A 13,960-nucleotide genomic window follows, 5' to 3' on the forward strand; every position below is an offset into this window, starting at 1 on the left:
GGTAAGCTTGTTAGATATAATGCTACAGGAGGACTCTTTTTCCATGTTACTTAAATGAGGGGACAGTTGAACGTTAGAAGTAAAGCTACATAACCTGCTCTTGAGTTACAATTATGCAATAATTACTGGCTGTGTGCCTGCTTCAGATGTGTATTCAAAAAAAACAAAAAACACCAAAAAACTAATTTCCCCAGTTTATTTAGATGTATTACATAAAAACATTGATTAACCAGTTTTAAAATATCACCATGCTGGAGATATGTACAATGTTCCATCACATCTTTCACCACCTATATTAAAATTAGCGATTTTAAAAGTCTAGTCAAGTTAAATATTCAGGTAAGGGTCAAAGTCAAGCATTTTCAAATATATAATATGTTAAAAACACCTTTTAAAATTCTGAATTACAATAGAAACCCACCAACATGGCTTTCCTGCAATCAGTTTAAAAAAAAAAAAAAAATGAACAAACTAACTTCACAGTTCAGGCATTATGAAATAAACCCAAGTCTACTATATTCATATTACAGATTATTTCCTAGTCTTTCAATTTCTTCAAGGAGGAAGTCCACATCAGACTTTTTAGTAGCTGGGTTTGAGAATACAACACGGAAAAAATTGGGTTTCTCTCCTAATGGTTGGAAGCCAATCATTACTGTTCCTTCTTCCATCATGTGTGCTTTGATTGTTGAAGCAACCTGTAACCACAAATACATGCAATATGAGGGGACACAAAACCAAGAAATTTTGAAAGCTCTTGGCAAGCATCTCTGAAGTAAAGTTCTTCATACCCATACATGCTTCAGCTGTTTACATATTCTATTCAGATAAACACCAGATCTTGCCTTATGCAATTCCAGCTTTGCACTTAACAGCTGTGACGGAAGCCTCCATCACTGGGACCACTGGAGAAGCCTGACTGCCAGCCTCCTCCCTATTGACTATGGGCCCTGGGTTTGTAAAGGCTTCTGTGGCTACCCCCAGCAGTATCTCATCACTGGTTGAGGGGATTATCTCCATCTGACAGCCAGGATCTGCCACCAGGGAGTGACCACCATTGTTTCAGTTTAATGTATAAATCAGTCTCCCCCCCTATTGTATTGTTAATCTCGTTACTGCCCCTGTTGTCTCTGGGAGGCAGATTAAGGGGGCGGTTTGTGTCCCTATATCTTGTTTTATGTAAATATGTGTTTTGCTGGATATATCTAGCCCTGTGTGTCCAAAATAAATGAGTCTTCGTTTGGTTTTACACTACACTGAGTCTAGGCTAGTGACTGGGGAACCGGGGAAAGTGTGGTGTCCCAGGCTAAGGGAGCACAAGACAGCGGAGGTAGTCGGTCAGACTAGCCAGATCCGTGACAACAGCTTACAATTTTTTTTTTAATTTTTTTTTTTGAGAGGGGGTGTTGCTAGGAGAGTTTATACCCAGACAGCCATTTACACAACTTCATTTAGACTATTTTAGACAATTTAACAGTTCCTTTAGTCTGTAGCTAGGGCCGTTCTACAGTGCTGTGAAAGACTAACATTCTGAACAGCAGTGATGGCACATAATTGGCCCTCTCTCATACAGATAATTTTGGCATCAACATACATACTTGTGAAAGTCTGAAATGTGTCTGGACAGATACATTTTGTACAGTTAGAGCTTACTGTACCTTATGCAATTTTGCATTCCATTCTTTGCCTCTTGGAACGCTTCTTAAACTAGGTGGAATATACCAGAAGCATACATTGGTGTGTTCAGGCTTTAATATGGAGGGAGAGAAAGCAAGCAAAATATATTAAGATCATTTTCTCCTAAATGCCATGTCCCTCCAAACAGTTACACATAAAACACATCTATCGCCATGCAGAGTCTGGAGTGCTCAAGTTATTGGAATATAATAACCTTACATTCTCTCACATAATTACCTCGTTAGGAAGGACTAGTTTGAAGTTTTCTCTTGTCTTTAGGACTTTGTAAATATATGATGCAAGTTCTAAACACTTGTTTATTTGAAGTTCAAATCCATTTGCACCCTAAAAGAAAAGAAACTTACTATAGGCCAAGTATTATATGATGGCTGTGTAAGAACAAGACATGGTTTTGAGACAAACCATTTGAAAACAAGTGGTCACAGTTTCCTCACCTTTGCCTTCCACATAAGCCAAAGTTTGAAGACATCAACATGCCTCCCACACTGAATGGTCTTGTCCCCAGTATCATATGCAGTATTGTAATGTTTGTCCGGTTGGAAGAGATAATCGGCACACATCTCGTTGCATTCCTGCAAGAGACCCTAAAATTTAGAAGATGTAAAATAAAGGTTAATCACCGAGACTACTTGTACCAGAGAAGTGTGGCATTTAGGACTTAACCCATAGTTTATGATTGTATAGAGCACTATTCCAGAGCAATGCCAACCTTAACAATAGCAATACAGTTACATGTTATTTTACCTTTTCACGAACGAGAATAGCAGAACACTGTAGTGGAACCCCCATCATTTTATGAGGATTCCAAGTAACGGAATTTGCCCTGGGTATCAACAAAAATACATCAGCAGTGTAGTGCTCATACAATTCACTTTTTGCAATTAAAATGGGGGGGGGGGGGGGGTCACGCACAATACCTTTTTATTCCATTCAGCTTGAAGCGATGCTTTTTTGACAGCAGCAATCCACCACCCCATGCCGCCTAAGGAACAGACTTTTTTTAGGGAACATTCTACCAGATATTATAACCATGCTGCATGTTTTAAACGGCACAAGGAGTTTCATCCGTCTCCAGTTTCCATAAGCATTACAAAATTACAATTTCTAAACCTGGAATGCTAGCCCCTCTCCCAAAGTGTGGACACAAGGAATCAATACAGTTTGTGAGACTAACAGTGACACTCCCCATCTGACCAAATAAATTTTTTTATATATATATATATATATATATATATATATATATATATATATATATATATATATATATATATATATATAACACAAACAAGTTCTTACATCTACATGCATCCAGAGGCCATACTTCTGACAGATATCAGCAATGTTCTCAAAAGGATCAAATGCACCATATACAGTTGTGCCAGCTGTTGCACTAACATAAAATGGAATGCTTCCCTGCAGACAAGAATACTTAAATGTTAGAGAAGATACAGATAGCATGTCAGCAATACAGGTTTTTTGCATGTATGACTTCATCTTGCTCCATGGCATGTGCGCTCTGAGGAGTCTCCAATTTTAGCTGGCCCAACACCTGCACCTCCATAACCTGACCAAAGTCACCCTAAATTGTAGTCAAGGGCAAAAGTGGGCATCACATCAGAGATGTATAGAAGTATTGGCCTAATCTTGCCTAGGAGAGAATACATCTATTAGGGGTCACTGGTTTCCTTGTGGAATTTACCCCTTTTGCCCAGAAGAGCAGGCCAAAGGTGATATGGTAGACACATTCCATGATGGAATCAATGACCCTTAGACTAATGCTTTTGCCTCTCCTGGAGCTCATTGGATGTTTGTATCCTGCTAAGCATAGAGGCTCACAGTGATGTGTTGTGACCTAGGCAAGACTAAAGTTAAGGAGACTGCAAAACAAGGGGGCAGTTTCAAATAAGATCTTTTATACACTAACCATAGCAGTGCCTTCAGAGGCACCATTAGTAAGCTGCATATCCTGTGGGTAGTACAAGTCTGACTTAAGTAGACAATGTCCAAGTTGATATTACCTTTTTCCTCCCTTAAGGAGAGTCTAGAGAAATAAAAATACTTATTCCACATAGAAATTCAGCGGAGTATCCCTTGTATTAGTGGGTTTCAAAATATTCTAAATTTCATTAGTCCTGTAAAATTGTGATTTACTTACTATTTGCATTGGGAACACTTGTCTTCCTGCAAATATGCAGGCACAAACCAGTACTTCTCTATAATTAACTGGTCAGGGGTGGTGGTAAATGATTATTGGAGCATGCAATTATTTTGCTTAGAGGGACAGCACCTCTAAGGATTTTTCCTAGTTTTACAAAGTCTACTTAAATGCTAAAATATTCCAAGTTTAGTTGTGTGCACCATTGTAATGCATTGCTACGCCATGTTTTAACTGCCAATAGACATGCATAATTCCAATTGCAATAGTAGCTCTGGGCTCAAGCTTGAAACTGACCTCTTCTTTAGCCTTTAGTATTTTTGCCTCCAAGTCGGATGGAATCATCTTACCCCTATTAAAGACAATAGATACCATGTCGTCACCTAAAGGTTACTAAACAGAACTTTACCATTTTGGCACTACTATGGTTTAAATATTTGTTCACATTCAATGGGTACGACTATTAAAAATGTTACCTTTCATCACACTTTATCGCAATCACATTTTCTGTTCCAATGCCAAGGACAGCTGATGCCTTTTTAAAAGAGTAGTGGCTCTAACAAAAAAAAAAAAAAAAGTTGCGAGCCTTTGACTTTGAAAGCAAAGATGTGCCAAGTCCTTAAATGTACACCAAAAAGATAGCTTAGATGGGAATTACTGTGAAAACCCAGGTGCTTTCTATGCTGTACAAGGTGGTTTAAAGAAAGTGAAATTAAAACTATGTTCACATTTTAATTTTGTCTCAGCATGCCCAATGTGAGTTTACTGCTTAATGTCTTAATTACAGTCTCATTATTAAGACTCAACAACCCGTTAAGTACACAGGGAGGATTCTACAATTACCATACACAAGAATGTTGTATGGGCAGATCGTCAACATGATAGCTTAGTTTAGAAGCTGTGTGCAAAAACACATATGAACTGAAAACTTCTAGCACACATTTAAAAACTAAGACATTCATCACAATGAAAAGGAAGTATCATGTGAAACAAGACCACACTTTTGGGGCATATTGGGAGTTTGAGGAAAGTCAGCATTACTTAGATTGGCCTCTGTAGGAGTCTTTTTGGAAAACCTGTCCATGTCTGTCCACCACAAGAGCTTTTTTTAATCAACTTTTGTGACAGACGTTAGCATCTTTGTGCTAAACATTCAATGCTGTAGTCAGAATTTTGATTATACATACATGTGCCGATGTAAAGAGGACAATCCGAGGCAAAGCAGCCATGCCTTTAGTCTTTACGATTGGAAAACACTTGTAACGTGCAACAAGAATGCTGTAAAGGTTAGATATTGTTCCGCCTGTGTGTTGAGGCGGGGGGGGGGGGGGGGGGGGGGGAGAAAAAAAACCCAAAAAGTTAGTTTCCTAGAACATTGTCCATCACTTTACTTTAATAACAAGACCAGACAGCATTCAGGGAGGTCTATCCCATGAAAACTTGCATCTTCCACAAGTCAGACAAATGTTGCACCTACACAGAAAGAATAGCCAAAAGCCTATTAACATTGCATGCAAGCAAGTATTTAATGTTAAGAAGCTGCACGGAAAGAGCTCATTCATGGAGTATAGGGAACTGTATAGCTCCTGCAAGCGAGATAGAAAGGGGAGAGAAAAGAGATGGTGCAAATGCATTTAGGGATTTATTTTTTATTTTTATTTTTTTTTTAATTCTTCAATGCATTCACATTTAAGTTATGCCAGGTACATTTTCCCTGTTTCTCTAATAGAAATACAAGTATGACTTATCTAGTAGCCATGAAGTGAATACCTGGAGAAAAGATACCATCGCCTTCATTTTCAGTCCATCCAACCATCTCATGCATTTTCTTTAGGAGAATGTCTTCCATCATAATAAATACTGGAGCAATTTCATAAGTAAACCTAAAGGAGGGGAGAAAAGAACAAAACGTACTGTGAAGAACCATCTGGTCTTTCTTCTTGGCCAAACAGACCTGCAAAGTTTAAGTATCTGCAGACCATTAAGTGTAGAAACAGCTCATGTTATAATTTTAAACCTTTGAAAAACTCTACGTACCAGTGCCTGAGGTATACAAGGCTACAGCAAGGTAGAATACCTTGCTTTCTCTAATTCTACTTTTACAGCAGTACACAATGGACTTAAAATACATACATGTTTGTATTGGCTGTTGCAGTCAGCCATTCACCTGCTAGTCCAACCATATCAAGTCCACTGGATAGCTGGTTGAAGAAACGTGGATGTGCTATAACAAAAGTAAAAATAAAGATTTTGATAAATGCAATGATTAGTACAGAGCACCTGAAACAAAGCAAGAATGGGGCACCAGATTTTGTTCCCGATTCAAAAATACCCCTGGGCACACGTCTATTAAAAACACATCTTTTTTGGCCCAGAGTAAATGGCATGGGGGGGGGGGGGGGGGGGGTTATGTGCTGGTCATGCATCACCACTTTTTAGTTCACCTGTTTTAACACTGTATCTTAATGTATCTCTGCAATCAACAAGGATCTGTTCCAGTGGCTCAGGTTGATCTGACAATTCCAAATTGAAACCTTCCAAGCCATCTAATAACTGATGCGGATGGTGAAAGTCAAGAACTTTACTGTTGCCATCATAGGTTCTTTTTATGTAAGAAAAGAGAATTTCAAATATTTGTTCTAAGAATAGTTCTGTGGGTTTTTCTCCAGTTCTGGCAGGAAACAGATCTGCAAGTAAGAAACATCAAATCAGTGAAATACAATCAATACACAATTTTGTAGTCTAACTGCAGACACATTTATAGCGATAGTTTAATAGGGCATTGCAGCATTAACTGGACCCGTCACTTCTGGGGCCACTGTACTCTGCCTGGCGCACTGTTGGTGCCTTACTTTTGCCCTGCACCAGAACTTCTTCCATTACCAGAAAATTTCTGTAATGGAAAAAGCTTTTCCCAGTTCCATCACACTAGCTACAAAACCAGAGAATGCACTTCTACACACACAAAAAAAATAAAAAAATATATGATTTAAACAATCCTATAACAAAACACCTCCCAGCAGTCATTAACATGCATTAGCAGACGACTGACTAGTTTTGTAAACCAGACTAATTTGGGAGCATAAGTTTGAGCTTTTGTCACTTGAACGATCACATAGAAAGCCTCTTACCCACACACACCCTGTAACTCCCATCTATTAGCCACCACCCATTGCCCGCCCCCAATGGTTAGCTTTCTTAAGCAATATATTAAACATTAATTGTTACCATATTCGCTCAATAGAGCATTTGCGCTGGAAAAATACCCTTGTCTAAACGAGGTCATCTTCTAATTAAACCTCAAAAAGAGGTCTGAGTAAGTGGTCGAAATATATCAGCCAAAAAGTGCCGAAATTTAAAGTCCGCTGGGGCCAGGCTGCTTACCAGTGCTTTGGTCGCACGGTGTGCAAGCAGCGTCTCTTGTACTAGCCAGGAGAACAGGAACCCAGCAGAGTCATGACTCTGCTCCCCTCCTTCTCCTGGGGGCAGGACAAGAGAAGTTGCAGCAGGAAGAAGCCAGGCCTCTGCAATTCAGAGATCTGGGGTGGAGGGAAGGTTTATGAGCAACTATGCATTATTAAGGGAATGAATGAGTATTTAAATGTTCGCGAATTAGTGTGTGATAGCATGGACATGTAAGGGGGGGTGGCATGGCATAGGGAGGCTGTAATCACACTCCTATCATGCCCTAGTTCCAGCATGTACTGGCTGTCTGGGCATGATAGGAGTGTGATTGTAGAGATAGAGATAGATAGAGAGATATCTATATCTATCATGGAAGCTCTGTGACTAGGAGCCAACAACCCTCTCCCCCGACTACCTAAAATATGTTACTGGAGAAAGAGGCTAAAATCACTAGGTCCCTTGCCCAGGGATTGGTTGCTGGGACCACCCTATAGGGAGAAGGACATAGCTCCTATTTTCATTGGTCGCTCCATATATGGTGTCTGGCAGCTCCTTACCTGATTGGCCGAGAGTTTAAAGGGACAGCCATGAAGACAAATACCCACCCACTCTACAGTGATTGGTCACCCCCTTACCATAGGCTGCAGTAATTGGTGCCAGGGGTGCTGGCACCAAATTCAATTAAAGTTTCCATTGTGTTACAGTTAATCCTGTAACAATGTGTGAGCTGCATTTTCAAGATAAATGTACTGTATAAATATACTGTTGTTGGGACTAATAAAGCATTAGTCTGCGCGCACACACCTCCAGAAATGCCTTTTAGGCATATAGGGGGTTAAAAGGCATATCACGGGACAGAGTGGCATATAGGGGGTTAAAAGACATTTCTGGGGCAGAGTAACAAATAAAAGGAAATAAAAACATTTCTCACTCATAGCTTTTATTAAATATGAAAAACGTTTACATGAATATTTACTAGTAAAACTTATACTTTACCTATAGGGTCTTCTTATATTCAGGCTCTTTTTTTCTAAATTAATCTTAAAATGGGGGGGGGGGTGCAGGTTAGTCTTATCGAGCAAATGCGGTAAATATTGTCAAATTTTGGATAACTACTTGTACACTAGAACTATTCCATTCTGTGTACACTCCAAGTATGAATTATGAGCAGTATTTTTTCTTATTAGTTTTGTCTACGGGGTACATAAAAAAGTTTAAATAGTTATGCAATGTATAATAAAATTTAGGTGTGGATCTCGCTTCAGCCTTACCTGACGCATACAAGTTTGAGATATCAAGATATTGTCCATCCTTTATAGCTTCCTCATCATTAAAGCCAATAAGAGCTTTCTCCCGCATGTTATTTGATAGGCATTTCTCTTCATCTGAAGAAGACTGAGGTTTGCCTGTCAACATCAATTTACAGAATTTCAGATATAATAAAGAGCCGTAATAGATTGTTTTTTGCATTACTCTAATATGCATATGTTCAATCTTCTACGTGATCTGCATGGAGCAGAGCCTGTTTGGGCCACACAGCATTTAAAAGGCAACTCCATATTTAATTGTATTAAAAAAACAAAAAAACTTAAAACATTTAGATAATGATTTCAAACTGCTGTATATTAATTTGTATGTGTTCTAGCTCTGATCTATTAGACACCCCAATGCCTGTATAAGGCCCATGGTACTCAATGGAACAGCTTGGTAATCACCTAGCCAGATACACATGATGAGTCTACAGCTGATATGCCTTCATTAACATTGCCATAAAGAATCAGCTCAGTGTGGTTAAACAAGGACCGTCACCTAAGAATTGGAAATGGCAGCCTACAGAAAAGAAAGCTACAGGCAAAATAGGAAAAAAAAAGTTGGCTTATGCTAAACATGGCTGTGCACAACATTATAGTCTAAGCTAAAGGAGAAAAATATTTATCTGCACATGATTTAGCCTTTACTGTTAAAGAATAAAGTGCCTGCCAGGTGCAAACATTTACACAGAAGAACGCCCTGGAACAGAGTGGCAAAGCGTCAGGTCTAGGATATCAACAAACCCCTGCAAAAGCAGGAACTGCCCAGGGACACAGCCCTTCAGCCCAATCAATGCAGGTGGAGGGTAAGATAAAAAGCATCAAGATGAAGGAATAGGAAAACAATTAACAATTATTAAACACAGAAAATCTGATCACTTTTTTGGGGATGAAATTGGGCCAAAACCCTTGGCTACATATGGGTTAAAAAAACAGGCACACATTCAAACTGACAGGGGAAGAAAAAAAAACAACCAAACACTTCATTCCATTATAGGAAACATCAATGGTTTTATTAGATTGTGTTGTTGCGATACAAAGCTCCCCTTTGACAAGGAAATGCACCTACTTCTAAAACTTGGCTTGGAGTTATCTGAATATGCAAAGGCCAGATTATTTGGGAAATATATATATATATTTACACACTAATTAGGATTATTCCCCATATCACTCAGCATCACATCCTCACAAATAAAACTAAAATGCAATACATACACACCTCAAATCAAACCAAGAACATACCACATTACATCAGCTATTGGGGATTAACCCTTACATGCCACTAAGCCAGTATAGACGACTATGCATTAGAGATGCAGGTAGTTCATCCCTGGCTACCCGGTGGCTGAGCATGTCAGGTGTTGCATGACACAGCGGCTCCCAGCAGCTACAGGTTCCCCAGAACTTTCAAGTGTTTCTAAACATTTAATAACAGAAGTCCATTAAATGACTTGACAGGACGGGCGGTTGATACAGTTAAGTTTGTGTAAACATTATAAAACACAAACTTAATATAAATGATGTGGCTGGAAGGGATGCCTGGGCACATCCACCCGCAATAAAACACCAAACAGAACATTAATAAATAAAAAGCCCACTTACGGATAGCACTTAAAACAGTCTTGAAATCCATTGGACCAGCTGCCGCTCTGCCCGCACAATACCACTTCCCATAGGCTTAATAAAGAAGCCGTAACGAGCAGCCTTTTTATATCTTCCCGGTGTGGGTGTGGTCACCAAGGTGGGGTGTTGTCTGTAAACAAATTCAAAACATGGAGGGGGTTATTGGAAAAAAACGATATTTTTAAGGTAATTAAGGTAATTAATTTTATATTTGTATATATATATATATATGTGTGTGTGTGTATGTGTGTATTCATATATATGTGTGTATATATATATATGTATATGTTTGTAAATATATACTGTGTATATATATATATATATATATATATATATATATATATATATATATATATATATATATATAGACGCCTGAACAGGGGCTTTAATTCTGGACCGAAAGTGAAAATTCAGCATTCACTTGGCCGCCCCACTTTAAAAAAAAAAAAAAAAAAAAAAAGTAACACACCAAAATTGGACAAAAACCATTCAATAACAATATTAAATTTTATATATATCATTCACAAATTTTCATTCACTCATTCATATACTCATATTGATTCCCTTAATCACGCACACTTGCTCATACAGCCACCCCACCCCCTTACCTTAACTCGCAGACTTCCGCAGGGGCCCTGCTGCTTCCCTCTGTGCGAACAACTTCTTTTGTCCCCCCCAGGGAGGAAGAAGGAACAGAGCAGAGGGAAGCAGCCTGGCCCCTGCTGAAAATTATTTTGCCGATAATGCCCTTTTCGGCTGGTAAATTTTGGCCACCGATATATCAGTGCATCCCTACTTAATACATATACACACACACACATATAGATATATATATATATATATATATATATATATATATATAGTATATGGATATGTGTGTGTGGCTGTCGTGGGGCTGCAAACAGAAACAAGGACTCCCATGGCATTCCCGTGGTTTCTGTACAGGATAACCTTCTGATGTACAGAGAAACCCTACTGGTGATGTCAGTGAGGCCTAGGGCAGAAAGCCTAAATAAATCATTGCTCCAAAGGACTGTGGGTCTGAACATTTAACAACATTTTCTTTGATGATGAGATGAAAGCCAAACTCAAAGCCAGATCTGTCATCACAGCATATATAAAAAATAAATATGTATTGAACCTTAATAAATGCTTTAGATTACAATTCATAAGTGCAAATAAGAAAATGTATTCATGTAGGTATTCTCTTTTTGAAATATCACTTTACATTTAGTCTGATCACCTTTGTTCCAGTGTACAAAAGATACCAGGGTAACCTGATAAATAATAGTGTGGAAAATGGTATTTTTTTAGACTTAGACCTGAAAATTTCAAGCTAAATGATCTAAAATGTATTTTTTTAAAGTGTTTTAATTACCGTATTTAATTTTTTAAAGAGAAACTTAACTTTTAAGAAGCACACTTTGTTTGGCATAGCAGCATCTGTCCTTTCCAGAATCCGAGGTGTGAAAACTGAGATCAGCTGGAACGGATTCCAAATTCTATTTAGTTGCAGAACAAGAGGTAGTACAACGGTGAACAAAGAAGCTTTCTAAAGTACATTGCTTATTTTCTAAAGGAGGCAAGCTAATGGAACAAGAAAGAAAGGAGATACCTGCATAATACTCCAGGTGAACAATTACATCAAGAGTAAAAGGGCAAGAAACCATATAAAGATATATTCATATATCAAGACTCCAGCATCATCTGTATCTTCAAAAACTCTGCTCTTTTCATAAGTACACAAAATAAACAATTGTCTGTATTTTGATGTTGTGTGGTCTGTTCACCAAAGAGTGAGCTTTTATGATTGCTGAACATTTAAGTCCCTAATATCACTATGTATGATTTATGGCAAACACTATTAAATAGCTACTGGAAAAAAGGGGTAAAAACTCTATGACAAACTCCTTCTTTAGTAAATAGACCCCAGTGGATGTTGATACAATTTCTAAATTGTTTTTTATTTTTTTATTTCTTATTTTGTATTAGATACAAGGTAATGTTTTAACACACAATGCACCATAAAGAGAAAAGTAAACAGAAAACATTTTGTCTAATGCAGTGTATTTTCTGTGGCGTCTCGCCTTATGTACCTTCTTCTAGGTGTTTGAATTGTGTCATGTTATAGGAAACATGCGCAATTCTACGTGAAAGCATGTTCGACACCTCGTTTGTCTCTTGGACAGAAACACCACCATCTATATAGCCCTACAGTACAGTGGATATTGTGCATTCTAAGTGCATTAATGAAGAATAGCATACATAAGTAATCCCTACAGTATGGGATTTACATCACAAAGCATTTGTCACTGGATACATCACATTACATGTTAATATTTGCAGTGTAGCAACAAAAAAAAAAAAAAAAAAACATTTAAGACAAGAAAAGTCTTGTATAACCAATTACGCTGCCCCCAGGTTGCAGAAGATTCCAAATAATGGAAGTTTCTGGCACTCCTACAACCTAATAATGCATTGTGCAACCAGACAATGACAAAAAGTAGCCTACATATGTAACATAAACATTAGGAAACTGTCAGGAGATTACTGCATATGTATCTCACATAGTGTTTTCCACTTCATATAGCACGTGACATATTCACCCAGAGGAGGAAGAGGACGACCACCACCAGGTTTGCATGTTTGCAAGTGGGCCCAGACATTGTTGGGGGTTAAAAGTTTCAGAAAGTAAGCAGATACCTCTCATTTCTGCTTCATGTTGGGAGTTGCGAGCTGAAGGTGAATTCTAGTTGCCTTTTGTGTTGTGCGGACAAATGGAGAAGAACAAATTTAAACCAAGGCTGCCAAATTTGTGTTTGCTCCCAATGTGCATTACATTTTGAGTAATGTAAGAGTCTGCACCATCCTTCCCCCCTATAATAGAAGAAAAAGATAGCACCTTTACTTTTCCTCTCCCTTCTGCCATATTCTCTGATCTCATATGCCCCCGTCCTGTAGTGTGTGGTATTATTATGAGTGTCCAATGCATCAGTAGTTGGAGACTATACCAAGCATCCGGTATCAGAACTGACAATAAAGAAGGAAGATGAAAGAAAGCAGCAAGACTTAATGTTTTAGTCAAATTAGAAGAAGGGGCAGGTAGGAAAACATCTGTCTCATGTTTTTCCAGAAACACTAGTTTATTTATCATGCTTATAAAAGCATCCCATTTATAATTATTATTATTATTTATTGTTTTATATAGCGCCATTAAATTCCGTAGCGCTGTACAATGGGTAGACAGGACATAACAAGTAATATGTAACATAACAAATTGACTAACAGAGACAACAGGTGAGGAGGGCCCGGCTCATTTAGGTTTTTTGCTAACAGATGAAACGTTACTGCAGATATATGATTTTTTTGTATACAGTAACATCATGTAGCATTCAATAAAGTAGAACTTATTAATTATTCTTCTGGTAAGGCACTTTTATCTGCAGACCCGGTGGATCCCATGATGGGAAAATTTAATATTTTGTCAAGATTTCCTACTCAAAGACCACATTTAACTAGAAATTTATGATAGGGCATACAAGGTTCTGCTTTTCTAATGAGGTCCAGCCCTCAGCCTTTTATACTGTAAACCCACGCCATAAAAATAATTATTAAAAAAAACAACGCATGCAGCCACAGAGATTTATATAAACATTTTTTTTTGGGGGGTTGCATTTTTGTGAACTACATCTTTCATCAGCCTCAGCCATAATAATAATGAGGGTGATAGGAGGACATGTGAATTTTTTATCTATATTTTATTTCTTAA

General features: G+C 38.1%; 1 protein-coding gene across 1 annotated transcript; it reads right to left on the minus strand.

Annotated features, from left to right (window-relative positions):
- Positions 1-524: 524 nt before the first annotated feature.
- LOC149302547 (glutamate decarboxylase 1-like) lies at positions 525-6,532 on the minus strand. The gene is made up of 13 exons (XM_089482357.1): positions 6,298-6,532; positions 5,987-6,077; positions 5,624-5,736; positions 5,041-5,156; positions 4,330-4,409; positions 4,151-4,205; positions 2,995-3,111; positions 2,616-2,680; positions 2,443-2,521; positions 2,133-2,282; positions 1,915-2,022; positions 1,659-1,748; positions 525-698 (listed from the first exon to the last, which is right to left on the minus strand). The coding sequence occupies exons 2-13, from the start codon at positions 6,034-6,036 to the stop codon at positions 525-527; spliced, it is 1,197 nt and encodes a 398-aa protein (XP_089338483.1). The 5' UTR covers positions 6,037-6,077; positions 6,298-6,532.
- Positions 6,533-13,960: the final 7,428 nt, after the last annotated feature.

This window comes from Sceloporus occidentalis, unplaced genomic scaffold, assembly GCF_023333645.1.
Source record: "Sceloporus occidentalis isolate IW3139 unplaced genomic scaffold, rSceOcc1.0.p SCAF_18, whole genome shotgun sequence".
Classification (NCBI taxonomy): Eukaryota; Metazoa; Chordata; class Lepidosauria; order Squamata; family Phrynosomatidae; genus Sceloporus; species Sceloporus occidentalis.

What these genes read in the sequence shown, in the direction of transcription:
- LOC149302547 (XM_089482357.1), bottom strand. Translation starts at nt 6,036, where the DNA reads ATGGTTGGACTAGCAGGTGAATGGCTGACTGCAACAGCCAATACAAAC. An exon ending in CGATGGTATCTTTTCTCCAG is followed by an intron (nt 5,157 to 5,623) that starts GTATTCACTTCA and finishes CTCAACACACAG; the next exon opens with GCGGAACAATATCTAACCTT. An exon ending in GCGATAAAGTGTGATGAAAG is followed by an intron (nt 4,206 to 4,329) that starts GTAACATTTTTA and finishes TGTCTTTAATAG; the next exon opens with GGGTAAGATGATTCCATCCG.